Source organism: Lygodium microphyllum, chromosome 10, assembly GCF_053477565.2.
Source record: "Lygodium microphyllum isolate KBCC chromosome 10, Lygodium_microphyllum_v1.1.10, whole genome shotgun sequence".
Classification (NCBI taxonomy): domain Eukaryota; kingdom Viridiplantae; phylum Streptophyta; class Polypodiopsida; order Schizaeales; family Lygodiaceae; genus Lygodium; species Lygodium microphyllum.
The window spans coordinates 139,372,299-139,398,862 of record NC_141144.1 but is presented as its reverse complement, the minus strand read 5'-3'; the positions used below and the strand labels follow the sequence as shown (position 1 = coordinate 139,398,862).

The window sequence follows — 26,564 nt, the reverse complement described above, 5'->3', positions numbered from 1 at the left end:
CAATCCGTTTCAGTTTATTTAAGCTGACGTTGTCAGACCTAGGGTTTCCTAGCTTTATTATTTTCTTTTAAGAAACTCAAGGACAAACCCTAGTTTCTTTTACGTTTATAATTTACTGACCCTACAATCAGGGAATGTGGGAAAGTATTTAAGGTATAAACATTTCTTGGATTTTAATTCATTCCCAATGAATATTTCGCAGCATAGGTATTTCTAAGTCTATATTAATTTTGTTAACTTTAGAAGGTAATATCGAGATCACCTCCCCATGATTTGTTATCTATGTGTCAATTGATTTTTCAATCCTAAACTTTATCGATTTGAGGCTAGGTTAATTCAATTAATCTTCATTTTTCCTTGTGAACAAAACTCATGCCAAATAAGCAACCTTTCCCTTGCTAAATTATGCAGTTAGCAATGATAACTTCCTAGAGTTTAAGCATTGTAAGAATCCTTTCATGATTTGCACTGTCCATGATGATTCGTTGTAAAAAGAATAGGGTTAATAGTGCAAGATGCAGTTTTATACCTTTTAGGCCTAACTGAAGTATACTACTTTAATGGGTAAATAATCTTGCTCATAATTCATTTCAATGCATAATGCTATTCGAAAAAAATAAGTTTATACTTTATTTATTTTGCACGTTCCATTAAACTAAATTCCTTTGTCTTGAACAACTAGGACAAAATATATCCTATTCCTACCTCTCTTGATGACATAATCAAAGGCATAACAGATTTGACACTGGAGTCAATTAAAGCAGAGTTGGTGGGAAAATTGAAAGAGCAGTTTGCTTCGACTGCGCCTACTACTTCTTCTAGTGCTCCTGCTGCACCTAGGAGTGCTCCTAGTGCACCTAGGAGAGATCGGAGATATATTTGGTGCGATAGTACGGACCATCAGCATTGCAAGGATTGTGAATCTTTTCAGGATGCAAAGGAGGAAGAATTTGGTATATTGGGGGGCAAGATGGTAAGATTTGGTTGACTGAGACAGGAGCTCCACTTGCTACCAACTATGAAGAAGTTAGTGGATAACATGGTTGCGCGTACTTCTTATGTGACAGCTAGAGGTGATGCTTCTGCATATGGAGTCCAGATTGAGAAGGGATCAGAGACTCAGTCAGCACTATGGACTTATACTATGGAGATTGCAAACAAGGGAAAAATTCAACAAACTATTTTGACTAGTGCAGGCTCTAGCATTAGATCAGAGACAGGTTGGGATTCGCCTGTTGACAGGTACTCTATTTATGCTTATTTGGCTAAGTCTCAGGGAGCAGATGCACTTGTTGAGGAGAAGCGTAAGAGGGATAAAGAAAATCCAAGTGCAGCTAAAAAGACTAGAGGGGGTGAGTTTGTTACTCCACCTACTGTAGGACCGTCTTCAAGACCAGGGCCAGATCGACAGATGGAAGATGCTCAAAAGAGAGAAAAGAGGCAAGAGCCTAGAGAGAGAAAGCAGCCAGGGTTTAGATTGATGTCCGATATTGAGACATCTACAGACATGAAGAAAATCTTTAATGACAAGATACTTGGCAGTGAGGTGACTTTCACTATCTCTGAGATTTTGGGCATCTCGAAAAGAGAGTTTCAGGATCAGTTTCAGGAGGTTTTGAAGAGGAAAAGACATGCATTGTCTACCACTGATACACAGGGAGTTTTGATTGGGGAGTTGGATGAGGATGAGGATGAGGTTATGGTTGAAAATGCTTCTGTTTTTCCGCAGGTAGAGAAGAGGGTTCAGCCTATGCATTATGCTGAAATTGATGAGCCTGTCTTGATACCGCGTAGTCACTTTTCGCGGAGCCATTGGTCTAGGGCAACTACAGAGACGATGGTAAAGATTGGAGAGAAACAGGTGCCTTATGTTGCATTGGTGGATCATGGTTCAGAGATTAATCTCATAGTTCGTGGAGTTTATGAGAGTAACAGATGGCCTATGGATGTAGAGCATGGGTGGCGTATGAGAGCCGCCAATAACACTGCAAGTGATTTGTATGCTGCCTGTCCTAGTGTCAGGGTTTCTATTGGTGATGTAGAGGAGGATTTTCATTTCTTTGTGCAGGATTCATGCTCTTATCCTATAATTCTTGGACAGCCATTCATCATAGAGATGCGCATGGAAACAAAGGTAATGGATGATGGTTCTGCTTATGCACGGATTCGCAGTAAAGATGGCATGAGAGCAGTTCAGTTTATGACTGTATGTGTGAACCATGTTAGAAACAGGGATACTCTCAGAGATGCACCTTTGCCCACTGTGAGGGATTCGGGTTTTCATTAGGTACCGCCGTTTCGCGAGGCGACAGTGGTACAGAGCAGAGGAGATTGGAGTTCTCGCCTCCTGCCCTGGAATGATGGTTCTTCATATGCTCGGATTCGGACTAAAGATAATAGCATGCAATCATTGACACATGCATGGATGTTGTTGTGTCATGCCAAGCTTTTATAAAACATGTCATGCAACATCACAAGACTCAGGCATTGTATTTTCAAGTGGTAATATATGATACTTTAGCTACCTGAAAAGAAATCATAAAACACATTGAAAAAGCATAAGTGTTTTTTATAATGGAATCAAAAAGATCAACGACGCATATGTAGAATGTATTTGAAAACCTCAATCACACTCACATTGCTCCACCCGTATTTCACTTGTATACTTAGGAGCACAAGCAACGTCTTCAGGCAAGATACTCAAAACCCATCATATAATGGTATGAACACTTCCTCTTTTAGTGAATCAGATGACTCGGTATCCATGGGCATCAATGCATTGATCATTGCCTCCATCTTAGGCTCCAAGATTGGAGGAAGGTTCGAAAGGTTGATTGTTTCCTTTGGTATCGAGGGTGTAGACTGAGTCGTGCCTTTCAAGTGGTGGATTGGCTTAGGAACTCTATCCATCGCATGCCCACGAACTCTTCTAACTGGCCACAATAGGTGCATTCCTCCTTGGGATGAGGCGTCACCCCCTTGTATAAATTTTATGATCATATCTAATATTTTTTATATGATATTCAATTAGTTTGCGAATGCAAGGCATGATCGATATTACACACTTTTCTCACCGTTTGCTCAAAGTTTGAGATCACCTGATCAATGATCTCCGATTGGAACTCACCAAAGCATCATACATGTTCTATAAACAAGCGACACTTTCGTCTGATTGCCAGCTTGCATTGAGAGCAAGGACACGGGACACGTTGATTAAGATACTCCTCGCAATCCTGGACATCACGATCATCATCGTTTTCCATTTTGTCTATGTTATGACAAACAATAGGTTTTTGTTCTCTTTATCTTTATCTTTTTTTATTTGCCTCCCTTCATCCTCCTTTGCTTCTCTCTCCCCATCTCTTTCTATAAATGTTTATTTATCCCCCCATCTTCCCTCCCTACTCTCACTTCTTCTCTCTTTTTCTTTCTCTCCTTTTCTCTATCTTTCTCTCGTTTCCTCTTCACTCGCACTCGACACATCTTGTTAAAATAAAAAACAAAGATAAAAAAATAAAAAACTCATAAAACAAGACATTGAAAGACTCTCTCTCCCCACCCCTCTTTGCGCCTCTCTTCCCACTCTGCCACTCTCCTTCTATCATTTCGTTTTTTCTAATTCTATTGTTGTTTTCGTTTTTCTCTCTCTTTCTTTTGCTCTCTATTTGTTGTTTTCTCTATCTCTCTTTTTCTCCCTCTTTTTGTCACTTTTTCTGTCATTCTCTTTCTAGCTCTCTCTTTTTTTTCACTCTCCTTCTCTTTACTTCACCATTTTATCTACCTCTCCCTTCACTCTATGTTTCCTATTCTCTCTCCCCTCTCTTTCTTTCTCTCTTTCTCTTTCTTTGTTGCCTCTCTCTTTGTTTCTCTTCGCCCCCTCATTGTTTCTCTCACCCATTCTCCTCTCTCTCTCCCTCCTTTTCTCTCTCTCTCTCTCTCTCTCTCTCTCTCTCTCTCTCTCTCTCTCTCTCTCTTTCTCTCTTTCTTTGTTATCTTTCTTTTTTTTTTGCTCTCTCTCTCTCTCTCTCTCTCTTCCTTTTCCTTCCTTCTCCCTCTTTCCTTTCCTCTCTTTCTCTCTCAAGGCATCTCATCCACAAGAAAAACAAACACAAAAAAGAAGAAAGCACAAGAACAAACCAAGAAGGGGCAATTTACCTACTGCAAAGGCCCAAGGATGGATTCTTCATCTCCTTTTCACAATGTCCCCTATTTCTCCCTCGTGCACTTCTCCCTCTTCTTCGTGTATGGTGGCTGCAGCGACCAAGCGGTGACAAGCTCTCCTTCTCTCTCGCCTTCTCTCTCTCTCTCTCTCTCTCTCTCTCTCTCTCTCTCTCTCTCTCTCTCTCTTCCAAAGCCACGATCTCTCTAGCTATCTTTTGCTCTCTCTTGAATTGTTTGCACCAAAATGCTGCGCTTGGGTTTTCGGTACTTTTTTTTCTCAGAGCGGTGTTGCTATTTGCGTCACATTTAGTGATACAAATAGTGACGCAGCTATGTTTCATCGGAAATGACTGTTGCTATACCCCCATTCCCTTGTAGTGGCTTCCTGAGATGCTCGAATGGTCATGTATTGGTGCTACTACATTGGGAGATGATATGCCTTGGGTCTAAGATGCATTTGTCCTAGTTTTAACAAAGATTATACTCAATTTTATTTTTTAATTCAATAAAAGGATTGGTTACAATGTTGCCTAACTTTTAGAGTTATAGAATTTCATAATATGTGTGAAGCATGTCAATTTAGTAAGCATGCAAGATAACCATTTTTACATGATAAAGATATTAGCAAGAATATGCTTGATGTTGTGCATACAAATGTTTAGGGGGCTATATAAAATATGGTGGAAGTAAATATTTTATCATGTTTATTAATGTTTGTTCAAGAAAAATGTTGATATATTTCATTAAAGAAAAGAGTAGTGTATTTGACCACTTCAAAACTTTTAAGACTGTTGTTGAAATAGAAACATACTTAAAAGTTAAGTGCTTGAGACCAAATGGAGGGGAAGATTATCTCTCTAATGATTTTAGTGACTTCTTGATGTCTTATGGGATAAATAGATAGTTTACTTGTAGATATACTTGGGAAATTCACTATATGTATACTCTCTATATCACGTGTATCTAAGGCCTATTTATAAATATCCTTATATCTGAATTTTTCTTTCATAAAACGTAACTCTTTTCTATTCAATCTATAAGTAATCCCTTTCTATGGGACCCTTCTATATGTAAAAATAATATTTTAAAAATCCCTTATGTTAAACCCACATGATACATACATAAATTTATGAGTGAACTCCTTGGATAGGTATATCTCACAATAGAACAAGATTGCAAAAAGAAAAAATAGGCATATTGCAGAAGTTGCATGGGCATTCATAGCTAAAAAGAGTCTTCTAAAAGATTTTTTGTCTGAAGCTATTCATATTTTCATCTATATTATGAACATAACACCCACAACTATAGTTTATGGAATGACCCCCGAAGAATGCTTTATAGGCAATAAGCCTGATCTATGACACTTGAAAGTGTTAGTTGTATTATATATGTTCATGTGCCAGATGAGCTGCAAAAGTAGCTTGATCCAAAGATTGAAAATTGTATTTTCATTAGATAATTTTTAGAATAGAAAGGGTATCACTCTTATAACCTGATCAAAGGTGACCTTAGAGTAAGCAGGGATGTTATATTTTATGAGATGAGCAATTGGTACACATCTAGTAGTGATGCATTGAATGATTATCATGATCATGATAGTTATGCATAGAACAAATAATCAAGAGTCATGGAGCCTTAGTGGACCAAAAATATCATCATTTGGTATTATATCTACATTTATCTCTTAGTCTAGGAGACTAATGAGCAATCCCACATCTTTAAGTGCATCTACAAATATTGCAAGTAAAGACAAAGTGAAGAAGAAAGTGTCTGATGGTAATGATGCATCTGTTAGTTATTTAAAGTTTGATGGATATTCTAGTGGGTCAAAGAGTTTGAATGATGAGCTTTGTATTCCTTCAATTAGGACACTAGGTGTACAAAGAGCACATGGTAATACATTTAAAGTTTCACCTCATTTTACACATATCAGTTTTGAGTTTTGGGTTTTCTCTCCTAGAAGACATGGCATGCACCAAGCAAGCGGCCCAGAGACACCCCCTACAAATCCTATGCAGAGGCCACGTTCCCCAGCTTCACCACCACCACCACTATGCCAGTATTGCAATCATCGATGGAAGCCAAGCACAGTGGCTCTTCGTGAGATCCGCCATTACCAGAAGACCACGCACCTCCTAATACCAAAGGCTCGATTTCAGAAGCTAGTGCGTGAGATTATGGATGGCATACTCATTAAGAATATCAGGAGGCACTTTCCAGATGGAACACGCTTGCAACAACCGAATTGCTGGACTGCCCAAGCCCTCCTTGCACTACAGGAAGCTGTCAAAGGTTACGTCATCGACTTGTTCAGAGACTCGATCTATGCAGTAGTACATGCAAGGAGAGTCACCATCACTAATAGGGATTTGCAGATAGTGAGGTTCTTCCGGTGATGGAAGGATAGTCTTCGCAGAGATCAACAACGATAGGGGTGTACTACCAAAACATATATGGAATGTAGCTTCCAAGGAGATTTTGGTTGAAATGGATCCCATGTAAAATGTTATGAATATGAATACAATTTTTTTGGCACGTCTTATTTTTTTTATTCACTTGTTATTTGTTTTATTTATGTCTTTGAGTTATTGTTACATGTGTTCGAACGAATACATATTGCGCATGAACTCGATAAAGCACTACGTATTAAATTTAGGGTACGAATCGTGTTGCGTATAAATTTTATAAATAAACATAATATTCAAGTAAAAAACAATAATAAATGACGTATGTGACAAACTTATACATTGCACACAAATCCAACAAATATTGGTTTTTATTACTTCAAGTGAAGATTACAAATTACATTACATTGGTGATGAGATATCATTTGGCACTAAGTACATCTACTCTCTCCTAGGCTTCTTTGAGCTAGACACCCCATGGTCAGAGCTATTCTTGATCATAGACAGCAACACATTTTGCCCTAGTAGTTATTGCCTAATGACATTGGGGTCTTCAACACCATTTACCATGCCACGGGCCACCATGGAAAAAAGTGGCCCAGACCTAGTACTAGAGAATAAGTAGAGGAGCTTCGAACATCGAAACAACACTACTTTTTCCAAGCTAGAGTTCGTCGGTCTTAAAGGGCCAAACCTTTGTTAGTTCCCTCAACTTCAAAAAGTTCTCAGAAAAAGCTAGAGAGCATGTCTTATGGAATACAAAAATGTCACTCACAAGCTGGCCAATATACTCCTTCAATGCCGATTCCTACACCCTGCCTTGCCTACCAGATCGGCCACCTTGTCTAGATGAAAATTCATCTATATAGACAATGTCCTACATCACACAAGTTCATTGTCAGATTCACTATGTCAAACTCACTATGCATGGAGTGTGGTAAATATATATACATCAGATTTGCGTCAAAATTTACCAGTACGGCCGCGTGTTTGAGGGTCTGAATCTGTAGATTCAGGTCCCTAGATGCGAGCCTCTAGCTAGGGCAGCTTCGGGGGTCCGATCCCAGCAAAATTTGATGTGCATGCTCCCGATTCCCTAGGGGGTATGCACATTAAATTTTGTCAGGATCGGGTCCCAAGAGCTGCCTTGACCGAAGGCTCGCATCTGGAGGCCTGAATCAGCAGATTCAGGCCCCCAGAGGTGAGCCTCTATATGCCCTAGAGACCCTACTAGTAAATTTTGATGCAAATTCGATAACACTAATATGATAACATTACCTTCTCTGCATAATCTATCTATTGTTGTAACGGAGCATTCAGGTCTGCTCTTGTAGCTGGGCCACCCTCGTCTCTCTCTTGGGAAGGTACTATGTAGTCGGGTCGAGGTCCAAAAATGCTTTCTTGCAACCGCTTGAACTCTTCATGTGAGACCTCATACTGTGGCGCCGCATTCTCAATTTTCTTTTGGATGCTCACAATGGCAAAGATGTCATCGACACTTGTGCCATCATATCGAGCCACCTCATCAACATGTACTGGCACATCTTGTAAATCAAAATCTATAAAATCATCAGGTGCTTCACGCACCATAATACAATATAGCTCTTCTTCCCTTAGCTCCAAAATTTCTAGTACATCCTACATAAGTAAATATTCCACCCCTTCAATGATGATAGCATGGAGGAAAGCGAGGGGTGGCTCATCGCTTGTCGCCATCTTAATAGGGCAAGGAGGTGGGTGCACAATAGCTAAGTTTTGTGCTGCCTCTACTCTCGGATTGAGTGTGATCTCTTCAGGCTTCCTCTCAAAATACTCTAGCTGTGGCCGAGAGGGTGTGTCGATGTCTTCCTCACTATCCTCTTGCACCTCAGTGCACAAAACATATATGGCAAATGCTGCATCGCACTCGATGAGATCCATTGTGGCGTGGTCTTGGGATGAGGTGGGCACTGCTCTAGCATGGAGATACTACCCCACATGCACGAGGGCTCGATTTATTACCTTTGGATGGCTTAATATAGCACCTAAATTATATAGGAAATCTATGGGGACCCATCTTAGAGCATTGTTCAGAATAGAGCAAGTGAGAGGGTTTTCCGCATCACAAAACGATGCTAGTATACTAGAGCTAGGGTCTATGGTGGAAAGCGATCTCTCTACACTCAAGGTCGTGTAAAACCTAGGGTATATCTGGTCTCCTATGTGTGCATAGCATGTGGATCTAATGCATGCGGCGAAGGCGGGAGTGGTAGACATGGCACACAAAGAGAGAAGGGAGGAGAGCACAAGTGTAGGGAAGTAGAGAATGAAAGTGAAAATGAGTTTGGAGTTATAGCTTTTATGTATCTAGGGTTTTAAATAAAGGTTCTTTTTTAACACTAAAGTTTCAAATTAAAACTCTTACCTTAGTTTCTTTATTTCAATACTTTAAAGTAACCGTTAAATTTACTCATACAGAGAAATGCTTCGTTCTACATTATTATATCCTTGAATATACTTGGATCGCTGAGTATATGCAAGTCCAACCACTTAAAATATAGAAAACTTTTAAGAAAAGAAATCTGAAAGACCTTCAAAATCCCTTGGATCCAATTTAATATTTAATTTTAAGAAATAAGTAGAAGAGATGAGCTATAATATATCATTATGCAAAGACAATATTGCATAGATTATAGAACTCCAGTCTGCAATTTAATTATGATTTTAACCAGCACGATTGACTAATTACAGTATGTATTATCACATGCTTGGATCATAGTAAACTAAGATTATCTAAATTGAAAGTACTCAGAAGTTTAAAAAAAGTTTATATTTGTTCTTTATATAAAAAAATTTACAAGGATTCCACTATCTCAAGGATATATGGAGAAGCACATTGTTTATATATCATAGATTGCTCACTACAAATCCTGACCTTTCTATTATCTAACTTGAAATAGAAATTGCAGAGGGGCTCATTGGACATTAATTGGATTTCTTGTCTCAGAAAATAAATGGGCCAATGGCTCTCTGCATTGACCATAAAAGGATTATGACCATTCCACAAGATAACCACATCTATGAGAGCTATATGTGTCTCATCTCGGGTATCTTGATCCCAGCTGATCCACTCCCCTCACAAAAGTCGCCATCTTCTATATCGAAAGCGAATGCACAGAGTTTGTTTAGCAATGAAATACCTGTAATAACAACCTAAATAATGGTAAGTAAATGTGAATAATGCAACAATTCATCTAAGCAAGACCTATGTCAATCAAATCATTCAAAGTAGTAAAAAAGATTTACCTAAATGTGAGATCTGATTGGTTGACCTTGCATTCAATCATCTCATCAAAATGTGTTCTTTTGACTTACCAAGACTCACCCAATAGCTGACTCATCCATTCCTCGGATGGACACTAGCATTGATAAGTAATCTTTGTTTTCTTCAGAACATCACATGAACCAAACAAATGTGCAAACAATGAGAATGGAATAAACCAACTAAGAAGCACATCTTTGGAGCCTGTGGTGGGTTTCATAGCACTATTGATGTCAAATTTTATCTTGGACTTACATGCTCCTGACAACTCTAAGCTACCAATCAACCATTCACCACTAGATAGTGGCAACAATGGGACATGCTGCAATCTCTGGCTTTCTACTACATACAATGAATTATAAAAATATATATTTTGAGTTGCAAGTTGACTTGCAGAGTTATTATCATAGATCAAAGAACCTATGTCTTCATGCAAACATGTATCTTGTGGCTCAAACATTCCACATTCTGCCATTCATGCAAAGTTGATGGATATAGAGTTGTCACTAAAACAAGATTGAGTTAGAACACTATAAAGATTTTTTAAAAAAAATTGATGCAAAAGAATAAACAATGATAAAATTTAAAAACCTATTTTTTTAAAAATAATTTTCCATGTAGTTATTGTCATTATAGAGATTTGCTTGTGCATATAAACATGTTGGATCAACACTTATGTTACTGTACTTGTTCCATTTAATACTTTTCAGAACTCTAAAATTCTACATTTTCAATGTTTTCTAGGGTTTGCAACATCCTTACGCCTGACCTTGAAACTTGAGTACTTGGGTGCATCAAAATCCAATCCAACTTATAGTACTTATCACAAATCCAATTACCGACACTATCTTTCCTATTGAAGACCTCCAATACAAGTATGTTACTAATGTTTTTCCTTTGTGAAGACATCTATAGTAACCAAATAAAAAAGTTACCTATCAACGTGTGTATAATTTGCAAATGTTCTCTCCAAATGAAATGAAATTTAAATGGAGCAATTGAAAAAAAACATTGTACCTGCAATTCCTTTCACAAAGAAGCCCAGAGATGTTGAACAAGAAGTTGACTTATAACAAGACCATACAAAAACAAAATAAATATTGAGTCAAAGCATACATATAACTTACATAGGCTTTGTCCAAATGAGTTGAAACTTAACCATGGAGCAACAAAAAAGAAAGGCAATATACATGTGGCTCTCTTTGCAAAGAAGCCCAAAGATGTTGAAGAAGTTGAGTTTTAAAAAAATCATTGTTCTCCATCCTAAAAGACTCTGGGAGTAAAAAAACAAAGGAAAACTCAATATGTATATAGCTTGCATACATTTTGTCCAAATGAGATAAAATTTGACCATGGAGTAGCAAAAAAACAAGACAACATTTTACAAAGAAATCGTAAGATGTTGAAGAAGAAGTTGAGTGTTCAAAATATCATTGTTCTTGACTGTAAGAGACTCCTAGAGTACCAAAACAAAATAAATTGCATGTTAGAGAATGCACATAACTTGCACAGGTTTTTTCCAAATGAGATAAAACTTTACCATAGAACATCCATGGAAGAGAACAATATACTTGAAAAGTTTTGTGAAGAAAATCTTAGGGGTTTGGTAGAACAAGCTCTACTCTCATAAAACATGTGAAACTCACTCTGTGTTTGTGTAGAGGAAATGAAATTTCATAGGGTTACAGATAGGGCAAGCAACAATGAGACTGTAAGATTTCGTTAAGAAAGAAAAAGCGGGGAAAGAGATATGAAAATCTGAGATCCGCCTAAGAAAGAGAGGGAAATTGAAAAGGGGAGAAATGAAAAGTCAAACATTAAAAAATAAGAAAATTAAAATTCGAGTCACAAACTTCCAGGAAGTATCACCATTGTATTCCCCACATTTTCCCTTATTTTATTGCTGAGGGAAGATTTGGGCCAAGATATGGCTAGAAGATTCATGTTACATGAATCTAGAATCCCAGCTCTCTCATTGGTTAGGCCTATATTTCTTTCTTCACTCCTTAAGGGGCAAAAAAGAGAGTCCATATTACTCCTAATGCATTTTACTTCGTTTTATGTGTTTAGATGGGCCTGAAGAGGAAGGACTAGCACTATCCTCATTTCATCTTCTCTTTTCTTCCACAAGAGTTTCTTGATTATGAACCTCAACCAAATAACTCCCCAAATAAGCATAGGCTAAAAATTAATCCATTGGTGCACTCCATCCTGTTCTCCCTCGTATACTCTGACTTACATCAGTCAATTCAGACTTTGCTGTTTTGCCATTTTCCATGCAACCTAATGCTTGCATCCAAATGTAAGATTTTTCTTTAGCCATGTTTCCTTTACAAGCTTCATCAATCCTTTTAATTCTCAACCCATATGTGGATGCATCTATGGCAACAAATGTTGTCCTTGAAGCCCTCTTTTCCAACCTACCTCTTCTGCATGCCACTGTTTCCAAAATTTGGCTCTATTGGAAGACCAATTTTTGTTGTATGTATTTTACCATCTTTTCAAAATATTAACATTTTTTCTTATGCTTCATGGTAGGCCATACAGTCTCACTTTTCATGCTATAAATTGTCACATCAAATGCATCTCCTCTTGTATCCTTCTCTATATAGCCTTTGGGCTATTGCCCAAGCCTTCTCTTCTACCTTAGTATCCAAATTTTCAACCTTTGCATAGATTTCTGTCAAATTTTGCCTCAAATCATGCATGCCTTTGATTAGATAATCCATAGCATCACCTTTAAGAGCCAAATCAATAGGTATAGCTGGTTGTTCCACCATAACTATAGGCACCTTGGTTGCAATTTTAGTCCCCTTCTAAGCATTGGCAGGTGTGATGCCTGTATCCCATCTTAATTTCATTTGCTCTCTCTTTACCAAAATATGCACTGTCTCAATTACATTAGCCCAATCAACACAATATTAGTGAGTTTGGGAATCTTCCAATTCCCATTTTTTGAATACTAAAAAGGTAGCACCACCCAGATTACATGCCCATAAGTTTCTCAAAACCATATGATGTGACCTATCATTAGAAAGCACTTGAAAAATGGAATCTATTGAGCTATAGAGTGCATGATTTGGATTTATAGTATTCAAGTTATGAAAAATCCAAAGATTCGACCACATGTCCCAAACTTATGGAAAAATTTCATATTCCCCAATATGGTGTTAATCTAATTTCAGTCACGTTTCAGAAGAGACATCTTCTAGACGATAAGTCAGCTTCTCTTGCAAAATAGGATCTGTAGCCTTTAGAAACAAATCAATTTTTTGACTCTCCAATGATTGTTGCTCATTAGCATCCAATTGTGCATATTGACTTTCAAATTCATGGAGCAAAGCTGTAGCAGACAACCCTTTATTGGGCTTTTTAATCCAATCTATAAATGTCTTTTTAGTTACCAATCCTGCATCTTCGAAGAAAAACTATTCTCTCAAAGATTTCTTAAAAGCTTCCCAATCAACATATCTTCTATGTAACTCATCAATTCGATCATGCAATCTGTAAATGTCTTTTTAGTTATCAATCATGCATCTTCGAAGAAAAACTATTCTCTCAAAGCTTTCTTAAAAACTGCCCAATTAGCATCTCTTCTATGTAACTTATCAATTTGATCATGCAATCTATAAATGCATTTTTAGTTAGCAATCCTACATCTTCGAAGAAAAACTATTCTCTCAAAGCTTTCTTAAAAGCTGCCCAATCATCATCTCTTCTATGTAACTCATCAATTCGATCATGCAATGCATGTATGGCCAAATGGGAGAAATACCGACTCCATGCACACTACGGTACCCCAAGAAACAACATCGTTTCTTCATACAACCGGATGAAGGCTGAAAATTTTTTGCCCTTAAACTACAATTCTTGTCCCACGGCATGCAATGCATTCACGACTAAGGAATCAAAACTTTTTGCTTCCTGCCGAGTTTGCATCTATTGTTGTAATAACAACAACTGCTAATGTTGTTGTTACTGCAACAAAACAATCATCTGTGGTAAGGCATTACCACTGCTTGAACTTGTAGAATCCCCCATCTTTACACACATGCTATCCACCATTGTGTGGGCCATAATTAGAATCTTGAAGGTCACAAACCATGAAGAACGTATATCAAGGACATACCACTTTCTTGCCAAAGGGTCATGAATTGAGGAAAATTTTTCTCGGATGACCTCTAGCACGAATGAACACCCAAAGCTGGTACGAGTTGAAAATGGTCCACATAGAGTCACATCTAAATAGAATGCGATGGTTCTCGATTTTCTATGAGTTGCCATATTGGACCCACTTATTGATCAACCACTTGTTGGATCCCATACATATTTTAAAATGTGGGTAGCTTATTATGGGACCACATCATAGGAAAGAGAGACACTGTAGGGGCACGAATGGATTTGAAGGAGGTAGACAAGATGGAGATACTTTGGCCATAGTCAAGGAGCACTAATGGTCGCTTGCAATTACCTTGCGCTCCTTGGGTTCTATCCACTAAAGAAGAGTGCATTGTGAAGAAAATTATTAGGTCTATCTGCACCCTAATGTGTATGATGCATTGTGAAGCAAATTAATAGGTCTATCTGCACCCCCATGTGTATGATGCATTTCCACAAATTTGTTTTTTCTAAAGACAACCAACTATTAAGGCTAAAATCCTATGATTGGCATAAGATATGTCAAGTTTGTACTAGCCTCGATTGTAAATGGCTCGTATATTTTACTATTTAGTGTCTAGTCAATGTTCGTAATGCTTCTTTATTTGTGGCAATTTCTACTATCGATCGTGATCGCGGGATGCCTCACTCCAAAAATATGTGGGGGGGATTTACAGGTTGTCAAATTTAGTGCAATGGATCTCACAGAAGGAGATCAAGACATCCTCTATTGAATTCACAAGGGGGGGTGGTGGAGACGGTCTATCTCTTTGAAAAGTACCTGCCCACTAGCATGGTCATGATATAAACCCACCTCCTGATGCATCTTGTAGATAAAGTGGATATTGGGGACCCGTCCATACACGATGGATGTTCTTCTTGGAGTGTTTCATGAAAATCCTGAAAGGCTTTGTGGGACAATGAGCTCAGCTAGAAGGTAGCATGGCTGAAGGTTGGTTGGTGTCAGGGGCGTTAGTGTATATTTCACAGTGGCTACCAATAGTGGATTTAGACAATAATATGCTAGGGTCGCTGAAGGATGATGATAGACTGACCAGAGATATGGTAGTTGGAAATGAGATAGAAAAAATAATGGATGCTATAATGGAAGATAAAGTGAATCGTTTTTGTATGTTGCATCATGCATCCACCCATGGAGACGTGGCTCACTAGGTATGAGCAAGCGAGGAAAGATTGTGAAGAAGCACGATCGGAATTTTGACGCAGTACATACGATCAATTGATTTGATATCCTGAGGGCATGAAGGAGATGCCATGGTTTATGTCTATGCGATAGTTACATCGAGCTACTGAGGAGTGAAAAATCTCGAGGGGATGTAGTATAAAGGTGACCGCATGTTTTATAAGCTATCATATCTAGATTTTATATGTGACAACTAATCTAACCATTTTAATGTACAATACAAAATATACAGTGCAGTGTGGTTATGCGAGAAATATTTTCTCATTGAGCACATCGACGAAATGCACTCCACAATGGATTGTGGTGTTATGACAAAGTTTGAGCAAGAGAGCCAACGATGAGCCATAGATCGAAACACCGTTATAGATGAGATGGAGTATTTTGGAAACTTGCAAAGTGTTATCTTAGTGGATTACCATAGCTTCTCCATGATCATATTCGATGTAGAGCAATTCAAAGTGGTATTGGAAGGAGCTAGGGCAACTATTTGGTGAGGTCCATTTGAATTTCTAGAAATAGATTTCGACAAAAAATGGACAGATCTGCATGACAGGTTTGTCTTGCTGACCCATTGTGAATAGGTGCATGAATTGGTTTTCTTAAAATTTTTATGATACACAATAGACACAAATATTGAATCACTCTTATATGTGATTTTGAATAGGTAATTTTCTATCCAAACCCCCGACAGCCTTGATGGTGGTGGCATGTTGTGCACAACTCCTCCAAGTGCGAATGTTCCCAGCATAGATAAGGAGAGTATGCAGGGGGAGAGGTCGATATTGCAAGGGGTGGAGGTTGAAGAGGGCTTGGAGCATGTAGAGGAGGCGGATTCGGGTAACAATGATAGAAAGACATGAGGCCAAGAATTCTTTGAGAACAAAGTGGACTCCTCCTTCTGTGGTGACCTATCTATAGATCTTCTAGTAGCACTCCATCACAAACCGCGATCCCACCATCTTGGAGACTTGATATGCAGAGACACACAATCTCACTATATTAATCAATAGACTGTATGCACATGCTGGCCCAATAAGTCAATCATCTTTCTTGTCCGTGGTTATAAAACTTTTTAAAATGCATTATGTATGGTAGATTTATGTGTCTTTGTTCATTTTGTAGAGTTTGTTTGATGCTCCTTTGCATGGGAATGAGCTTTTTGATGGTGAGGATATGTAGCTCACACTTGGATTTGTGGAGTGCACAACTTCTTCTTTTTTGGTCCTGTGATCTGTGCATGTATCTTCCATGTACTATTCCTTAGATGTACTTATCATCCTTTGTATCTTGCAATAATTTCATAAGTTTTCATTAGCAATATTGTACTTGTTCTATGTATTAGTCTTGTGGGTTCAAGTACATTTTGTGCTCATCTTGATGACCATTGCATACCCAACATGTAACTCATGTAGAATATTATGCAGCACATGGTGCTATATGTGGCAGGGCAGCTTGCTTCCCTGCCACAAATTTTTCTTTTCTCTGTAATCGTGGTTATTAGAATTGCTAATTTATTGTACACGTTGCTATTGGCATTGCAATATATGTCACAAACTGTCACTATTTTAATCGCAAAAGCAACAAAAATAGCGATACAAATAGTGACACATATAGCAACGATTTTGTAGAGATGATTATACCGACACATTTAGTGACAACAAGGACAATTTTTTTAATGACATTTGCATTGCTTTGAATGTCGGTATGAGGCTTGTATCTTGTAGTGAGCACATGTGAGCTCAAACAATGAAGCACATGACTTCTCAAACCTATTAGTCACAAACTACTATATACAATAGTGAATTCACTAACAAGTGAAGCTATTTTAGTGACAAAATCAGCTCCAAATCAATTCCATAACATAGGCACAGCATTTCTTAAGATTTAGGCATCAATTGGTGACGACCAATAGGCATCAAATGTCAATGCCAACAAGCATAACATCAACTTTTAATGTTGCTACCCTATTTCACACTATCTGTGGATTGTTATAACACTCCAAAATTGAAGAAAAATAGTCCCAAATGTCAATGCCAGGAGAAGATCCAGTGCATAAGCATAAAATCAAGTACTTGAATGCTCAAATGAGTTGTCAATGAAGCCTAAATGGAGTAGGGAAGCTCTTAGAAACTAAATGTTTGTTGTAAATTGATCTACTGCTATTGTCCATGTGGTTGTGCATGTAGGTCTGGGGAGGCTACTCTTGATGGTGAGGAAGGTCCTCAAGAACCCAAACAAGCTCTCAATTGAAAGTCAAATGCAATGGTGTGACTAATACTTTCCAAGAAGAAAAGAGCAATGGCTGCCCTATTGTGAATTGAATGCAATGCCTTTCTTAAGAGACACAAATGCACTACATGCTCAAGCTCTTGCTCCAAAATGCCAACCTTCTATGGATACAACAATGCAGGTTGAGAGAGAGAGATAGTGATAGTATATGTGGGTACAAAGATAGTAATGCTAAGGTTTTTTTATAGGTATATGTGTATGTGTGTGTGTGTGTGTGTGTGTGTGTGTGTGTGTGACATAGAGTAGTGCCCTAATGGGGACGGGCACTGGCACAGTGCCCTTTATTCCCAACATCTGTTTGTAGATTAAACTTGTGTTTGCTTCTCGAAAAACATCTCAAAACTTAGAGATTCGAAATTTATAACTTGTGCAATCGGTTTCGATTGACACATTTGTTCATAGATTAGACTTGTATTTGCTTCTTGGAAAATATCTTGAAAATTAGAGATTCAAATTTTATAACCTATGCATTCACTTTCGATTGACATAACTAAAATCCAAACATATTTTGAAACTATTGTCCATAATCTCGCAGGTTTAAGACGGGGATAGAAACATTCTTAGATGGCCAGAAAAGTAAAGGGGATGTAATGAAAGTGGAGAAGGAGAAGAGGAAGATGCGGGAGAGAAGAGCACACACAATTTAGGTGATGTCCAACTGAATTGACAGCCTTATTGCACTATCATATTATATATGAATAAAGAATGGCAGTCATAGTGTACAGGGGCAGGCCCAGAGGCCTTTTACCCTAGCAACCTTCCACTAAAAGGCCAATGTGGCTAGGGAGTGAAAACAAAGAAAAAAAAAAAGACAAGGTGAGGAATCATGACATCTCACCCAATGCCCAATCGAAAAGCGAGCTATGCAAGAAGTGACGGGAACCTCTGCAGAAGAAGAGTCAAGCATCCCCGAGTTCATGTTGAACTATGCACTAATCACTAGACCCCTCTACAAACTTCTAATAGTATTCAAATGGATTGAGGAATGCCAATATGCACACAAAGAGTTGAAGAAGGCTCTGACACAACTATGCCAATCTTAAGAGCCCCAAACTAGACCATGACCTTCCACGCACATATTGACGCCTTGAAGTTTGCTGTGGGAGCTATTTTGTGCTAGCCTGGTGAACATAACCTAGACTATCTAGTGAGCTTCACTAGCAACGAATACCATGATGAACTATTCCACAACTGAGAGAGAAGGTTTAGCAATGGTGTTTGCTGTGAAGAAGTTCCAGCATCCTATTAACCAAATAGACTACCGTCATAAGGGCCTCAGCCCAAAATCCATAAGACAACCCATCTATGGTAAGCATAGAAGCAACCTTTTCCTGTAAGGTGAGGCACATGCCATGAGCAATCCCATAATACCATGGGCACAAGAAATCAATTCCATACTGCTAACAAGAGGTCCCAAAGCTGGAAGAGAGAGTATGACTCTCATAATCCATTTTCAAGCACCTAGACTTGCTACCAGCAGAATCCATAAACTTGTCAAGCATAACTGCAGCATCCTCAATCTGCACCAAGTGAAAAGCCCAAACATGGTGGGTAGCATGATCAACAAAGGTCACAAAGTACGACGTTCCACCAAGTGACTGGGAAGGCATAGGTCCATATATTACACAATGGACAAGATCTAGAGGACCATGCATTGTACGATCTCCATAAGCCAAGCGGACTCTGCAAGGACCAAGAGTACAATCAGGGCAAGCACCAAGATTTGTAAGTGACATAGGAGGCAACAATGAGTCTGAATGAGACAATATCTCCATCTCTTTGTGGTGCATATGGCCTAGGTGATAATGCCGTAACAATGCATGTGGTATTCGGATAACTGTAACCATAGAATCTCACACATGAGAGACATGCACTAGGTAATGAGAACTAAGTCTAGAACCTTTGGCCAAAACCAAGCAACCACGACAGATCTTCCATGACCTATCCTCAAGAGAAATAGTATATCCTGCATTATGCAACTGACTGACATAAATCAAGCTCTTACTAAGCATGGAAATATGTAAAACATCCCTAGGTATAAGAGAAGTCCTATTAGGCAAAGCTAGGTGTATATCACCTGTACCAACAATAGCATAAGACTGCTCAATGCCCAAATCAATACATCCCTCAACCTCTGTGTAAGAAGAGAACCATGCTCTATGAGGGGTAACATGACAATATGCCATAGAGTCCAAAAGCCAATCAAACGCATAGGTATGATCACTGAGCAAGTAAGTTATAGGGAAACAAGATGACAAGAGTACATGCTCAACTACATCATCATGGGTAACTGCATGTACCTCACCACTAGTAAGAGTGGTAACACCTGATGCATCTGTTGTATCTCTAACTCTCTACTCATGTGGAGTCCGTCTCTGTCTCTGTTGCTCTTTAATCCGTAAGGCATTTTCTTTAAACATACCCAAGATTCCCACAATGGAAGCAAACAACATTTGGCAAATCTGACATTACCATTGCATCCAGAGCGTGCCAAAACCCCAAGTTATTCTCTTACAATCTGACATCACCATTTCGAAGCGCAAAACCCCATGTTAGACTCTTACCTTGCCTAAATCAGGTTCTAGATGCTCGAGATATGAGAAAAAAAGGGATTATAAAGCCAGATTCTTAAATAGGCGCAAAAAAACGTAAGCTCCTACTGTGGGGTATGCTGGTTATGCTGGGGATAAGGTGGAAAATGGGGGCATACAAGGTGCTTAACGAAGCCAAAGAACACCTGCAAAGAGCCTATGAGGGCCGGGGAGAGGCGAGAGATGAAATCTTACCTCGGGGGAAAGAAGCCATGGCTGGCATTGAACCTCGAAGGTCTAGGTCTTCAATCCGGGCTTAAGTAATGCCGGGCCAAGCTCCACGATCAAGCTCTAATCCAAAGCTCTCATACCAGTTGAAGGGGATGCAATGGCAGTGGAGAAGGAGAAGAGGAAGATGTAGGAGAGAAGAGTACACACAATGTAGGTGCTGTCCAACTGAACTGATAGCTTTATTGCAATATCATCTTATATATGAATAAAGAATGGGCGGTCACAGTGTACACGGGTAGGCCCAGAGACCTTTTACCCCAACAAAAAGCAAGGAAAAGCCTTGAAGGGCTATTTTTAGAATATATAGTGCTCTACTTGCTCACCCGATCTCATATAGCAATCTCAGATTTTTGCTCTACTCTACTTTCGATGTCTCCTCAAACATTATCCAAGAAGAAGAGTTGAAGAATGGGAGAGCTTCTTACCCGATGCTTTCTTTCTTGCTTAGTCTTCTTCACTTCATCCTTCAAAACAAACCTCTCTGAGTGGCATTGCTCTAATACCATGCCACGAATCGTGTGTGGTGGGAAACTTGCTTGAGTTGCTATGCTAAATATACACCATCTACACAAGAGGAAGCTCACTGAAGAACACAAGAGGAGAGATGGAGGTCAAAACATTTTCTTGTTGGTTTCTTCTTCTTCTTTCACACACAATAAGTCAAACTGTGCATAGCTAACTATACTAATCAACTAATGCTATAACTATGATAGTTGTATGTAGATACAACAAACCAAATATAACAAGTGATAAGCTAGTGGCCATGTGAGGATCATAATGACCATGTGACATGCTAATTGTACATGTGTGGACCCATCTAACGAGGTGGTCCACCATTAATATCCACAAGTATTTGTCTTGCCATCTCAACACTCCATGGAGACTCCATGTTGACTTGAGGGAGGTAAGCTTCTTGTACTTGTTATGAGACTAAAAGCATAGCTCTAGCTCTTTCTCATTTTTATTGAGATATTCCATAGGCTAGATCATGATATACAAGAATGGCATTCCTAGAGTTGAAGCATAAGGGTGCACCTTTGTTTATGGCTAGAATATGGGTGTTTTAAGGTGCTCATATTTGACCTCACATTGAGAGATCCAAACATACAAATTGGGAAGCTTGCAAGCCCTTGGTAAAATAATAAATGAGCTTACTATACCTAATTTCATGAGGAAGCTCACTCTTCAAGTACTTTTTTTTCATTGATGAATGGTAGGTATCCAATTTAACAAAAAAATATCATTCAATTGCAAATTTAGAGAAAATTCTTGATGAGCACACATAAACAAAATTGCTAACAAACCATGTATACAAGTTAAAGTGAGGCAATAATTATGGTTTTAGGCTATAGGAGAGAAAAAAGACGCATTTGACAAGAGAAACAATAACAACTATGACTTTAGGATGTAAAAGAGACAAAAAATTTATGCAAGAGAAGCAAAATGAGTACAAAACAAACCAACCAAAAAATGGCTCAAAACTAGGCTCAGAATAAAGACAAATGAAACGATGAGGAAATTTTGAGGTGCAACTTGTAAAGGATCAAATTTTGTAAGTTGGCACTAAAAATCTTGTGCATATATAACAATTACCAAGAAGACAGAGAAAAAGGTTGTAAGTAACATGTAATGAAATGACTAATGATGTGTTTTAAGATATCACCCTCCAAACATAGTTAAGAAGTATATTGAATATATCACCAAACATTGCTTTTGTAGTTTAAAGATTCTCCAATAAGAAAATAGTGCATTTATCACAAGGTTCTCTCTTTGTCTTACATACCATCTAATGCACAATCCAAAATCTAAAATGGTCTCGGCAACTCTGTGAGAACTCCCTATGAATAGCACCCTAGTTGGTTGGGGGGATGTGTCAGTTTTGGAGAAGGTCTAAGGCTCAAATCCCACAACTAAGTGGCTTTGTGGTGTGTCACCTTTGTGTGAAGAGATGGGGTGACTACGTTAGTAATCTCAATTCACAGATTAAGATATTTATAAATAGGCCATGAACGCACGTTATATAGAGAATATATATATAGTGAACCCCCTGAGTGTAAATGATACTCAACTAGACCATGTGTGATTGATAATGAAAGAAAGTTCTAGAATATTGAATCTCAAGAAAAGTATCTCTACTTGAAGTACATAGGGACACTCATTGAGCAAAAGTCCTCTCTTCAAGAATTGATTGGGATTTGTTATATCATTGTGAGAGGGGCCTTTTTGGAAGCTTCTAGAGGTAGATGATAAGAAGAAGACGACAATACTATTTAGAAAGCTAAAGGACAATAGAAGTTCAGAAGTCTCTTTGAAAGTAGGAAGATGATTGATGTAAAGAATATAAGACATACTTGATTGGGGGGTAGAGAGAGAGAGAGAGAGACTTGGGAATGAAGGTTTCTAAACATGCACCGTCATGGTAAATCATTCAAACTCCTAAAATAGTTTATTTTTGTATTTCCAATTGAGAAGGCATTGTATGAAGTTTGCCATGATTTCTTTATATTTTTGAATTGTCAAGTTACATAGAAATAGACTTTGTAAGTAGACTTTGCCAGGATTTTCGTATTTTTCAATCAAGGCATTGTAATTGGACTATGTTAGGATGAGTTTTAAAAAATGAGAATGCTTGTTTCCTTCACATACAGTGTTTGAAAAACATATACTGTGAAAATAGGGAGCTATGTTCCTTTTGTGAAAATTTTAAATTTGTTGGTGGAGAGAATGTAACGTACAGGCTGTGCAGTGTGGTCCCCGTTTCAAAGTTGTTTGGATACGGCTGATCGCTTTGAGGATTGATTTGGGAATCTGGGATTTTGTGACTATATAGGTAGATATAGCAAAGACGGCAAGCCTGCCAGAAGAGCGAAAGGGCCATGGTCTGCTGAGTGTGGTGTGATAAGTGAGAGGGGGGAGGTGTGGTTGATTGGGGAGAGAGAGAGAGAGAGAGCGAGCCCATGGCGTATCTCCAGCGGCTTGATTGGTGGAGCAGTTGTAATAGCAAGCAGGCGGCCTTGTCTGTGCTGGCTGTGCTCGCCACGGCCGTCTTCTATGCCGCCTGGAAGGCGCTGCACTCCTTCTGGCTCACGCCCCTCCGCATCAAGCGAGCCTTCGAGGCCCAGGGCATCAAATGCCTGCCCTTCCGGCCCCCACGTGGCAACGTCCGGGAGCTTAACTCCCTCGTCCACAGCGCACGTGCGAGGCCCATGCCGGAGCTCTCCCACGACATCGTCCCCCGCATCCTCCCTCACCTCCACCACTGGTCCCAGCTCTTCGGTCAGTTTCCCTGCCTTGTTTCATAATTCAACCCCCTTTCTTGCACAGCCCTTGTGACTGCTTGCGTTGTGCTTTTGCTGAGCAGGTGAATTCTTTGTATTCTGGTTTGGGCCACAGCCCCGAGTTTTCCTTACCGAACCCGATCAGGCCAAAGAAGTTTTGTCAACCAAGTTTGGGTATTACACAAAGCCAGCGAGAAGGCCTGATACTGACGACCTGATGGGCAATGGCCTTGCGACCTTACAAGGCGAAAAGTGGGCACAACATCGCCGCATACTGACTCCAGCGTTTTTTCTCGAGAAGCTCAAGGTAGACTTCTTGCGTGTGGCTTTTTAATACCATATATGTACTGCTTGCATCCGAATGCACAATCATGCCGGCCTATTATGGAGGTTCTCCAAAACGTCCAAGCATGAATTATCAAGTTCTCTTTCACTTGCCAGTACAGGGTTGTGCCGGGGTTCTGCATTCCAAGCAGGCACCATATTAGCCCCCACTTACATTGTGGCTGAATGGACTTTTCGAGGGTCAAGCTTATATGCTTCGTATGACACTCTTGCTGCCCATCTTGTTGTATGCAGGCTATGACTCCAACTATGGCTGCTTGCACTACTGCTATGATGGAGCAGTGGCAGAATCAAGTGGAAAAAGGGGATGAGATTGATGCATTTGATGAATTCCGAAACCTGACTGCAGATATCATCGCCCACACTGCATTTGGAAGCAGCTTTGCAGAAGGCAAGCAAGTGTTTAAGCTGCAGCATGAACAACAAATTCTTTTCGATAAAGTATCACGCACCATCTACATCCCTGGTTTAAGGTAAGAGACCCTGTGCCAATCTTTGTAAAAGTAAATGGCAAGCTAATGACAGTGTAGAGTTGGTTGGAGTGCATAGTCTAAGTGTTTAGGGCAGTACACCATGTGACTCTACCTGATATCAGTAGTTGAAGCATATAAATGCCTGTTTGAGCAGATATATACCAACTGCGGTTAACCGCCATCGGTGGAAGCTGAACAGGAAGATAGTCAGTATACTTCGGCAGCTTGTCGAGAAGCGATTGGAAGCAAGCAGAACTGGCCAAGGAAGCAGTACTGGCAATGATCTTCTTGGGCTTCTGATGGCTGCAAATGCTGGACAACTGCATGGAAGTCAGAAGAACCTGACTATGGGGATTGATGATATTATTGATGAGTGTAAGACCTTCTTCTTCGCTGGTCATGAGACCACATCCATATTGCTGACATGGACATTCCTATTGCTAGCAAGCAATCCTGAATGGCAGGAGCGGGTACGAGAGGAAGTGCATGCTGTTTGCGGGACGGAGCTGTCGTCAGCTGAGTCGATTAATCAACTGAAAACTGTGAGTAACCACAATTACACATTGATTTCACGGGTAAGGCTAGATGTGTACTAGTCGAAGCACTCAATGCGTCGTTCTCTGATGCCGTCTGTGACTGCCTGCGAGCCCTGATGGTCCCATGTATAGAATCTAAAAAGAAAGTTACAGCTGATTCTGCATATTATGCTGGGATGTATGGGGCACTTAATTGTCCATCCCCTACCTTTGGCTTTGCCTTAATCATGTAATGTCAGTCCTCTACCTTTGGCTCTGCCGACAAAAGGGTATGAAAGAGGTCTAGCTGGTTCTCTATGGGTCTTTGTCTGCACGCGCCAGTGTCTTCTCTTAGGAGCAGTTTTGAGTGTGGATTTAAGCACTTTCTTATCCAAGCTGTTAAATTTCAGCATTCCTGAGCCACAGAGGCCACAAATTGCTGCTGGAAGGTTTAGGTTTAGTAAGTTTCTGTCTCGATTGATCAGTTCCAGATGTTGTTTGGTTCACATCCTAGCTACGCCATTCAATGGTAGAAAAGAGATCTTATAAGCAAGGCGCTTTCTTTACAGCCGTTCCACGTTTCATCAGCTGAAGATTCTTCTGTGTGCTTTGCTTGTCTGCAGGTTACCATGGTGTTGAACGAGGCATTGCGGTTATACCCTCCTGCGGTAGCCGTGTTCAGGAAAGCACCCACAGACCTGTCGCTTGGGAAGGTTGTGATTCCTGCAGGGACATCTGTAATTGTGCCTATCATTGCATGGCACCATGACAAGAGGTATTGGGGCCCTGACGCATCAGAGTTTCGGCCTGAGCGGTTCGAGGGTGGGGTGGGGAAGGCAAGCAGCGAGCCGCATGCCTTCCTGCCCTTCTCGATGGGGCCCCGCAACTGCATCGGCCAGACCTTCTCCATGCTCGAAGCCAAGGTGGTGCTAGCAACCATCCTGCAACGCTACCGCTTCCGCCTCTCCCCCAACTACCGACACGCACCCTCTGTTGTCGTCAGCTTGCAGCCTCAATATGGCATGCCGCTTATTTTTGAAAGGCTCTCACTCAAGTAACATCGCGCAGTTTTCAGTGTCTGTAGGAGTGCTCAAAACTAATATGTACTTTCCCACGGCCTGAAGGGCTTTGTTATTACTGGGTTATGCCAGCATTGTGTGTGCGGTCAATCTTAGGGATACCTCATTTGCCTCACGAACCACCCGTATCATATGGGGGTCTTGGCATAACTCATATCTATCGTATTGAAGAAAAATAAAACCTTATGTGTACTTTCAACCTATATTGTATTACTTAATATATCCCATATCTATCTATGTCTGTATTCTACTATAATTGATGCATCCACCAAATCTAATATCCCACCCTAGTGATAACTCCAAACCTCCCAAACTCTCAAATACAATAGACCAATGGATGAAAAATCGCTTTAAAATTATTATCAATGAAACTAGAGTTCCATAACTTGTATTGCTGATTCCAAAGAAAAAGTAAGTTTAAAAAATTATGAATGATACTTGAGTGTTCCATGACTTGCATTGTCGGTTCCAAATGGAAATTAACTATTTCAAAGTGAAAACGTGTCCGCATTCTCTTTCACGCACCTCCTCATT

At 39.6% G+C, this 26,564-nt stretch overlaps 1 protein-coding gene across 1 annotated transcript; it reads left to right on the top strand.

Annotated features, from left to right (window-relative positions):
• The first annotated feature begins 23,208 nt into the window (after window positions 1–23,208).
• LOC148030624 (cytochrome P450 CYP72A616-like) lies at window positions 23,209–26,267 on the top strand. The gene is made up of 5 exons (XM_087686962.1): window positions 23,209–23,616; window positions 23,702–23,925; window positions 24,198–24,436; window positions 24,591–24,978; window positions 25,575–26,267. Exons 1-5 carry the CDS (start codon window positions 23,298–23,300, stop codon window positions 26,007–26,009), a joined length of 1,605 nt encoding a protein of 534 aa, XP_087543088.1. The 5' UTR covers window positions 23,209–23,297; the 3' UTR covers window positions 26,010–26,267.
• The last annotated feature ends 297 nt before the right edge of the window (window positions 26,268–26,564 follow it).

Coding starts and splice junctions, on each gene's coding strand:
- LOC148030624 (XM_087686962.1), top strand. CDS start 23,298: ATGGCGTATCTCCAGCGGCTTGATTGGTGGAGCAGTTGTAATAGCAAG. Junction 23,617..23,701: donor CCACTGGTCCCAGCTCTTCG/GTCAGTTTCCCT, acceptor TTTGCTGAGCAG/GTGAATTCTTTGTATTCTGG. Junction 24,437..24,590: donor ATCTACATCCCTGGTTTAAG/GTAAGAGACCCT, acceptor CTGTTTGAGCAG/ATATATACCAACTGCGGTTA.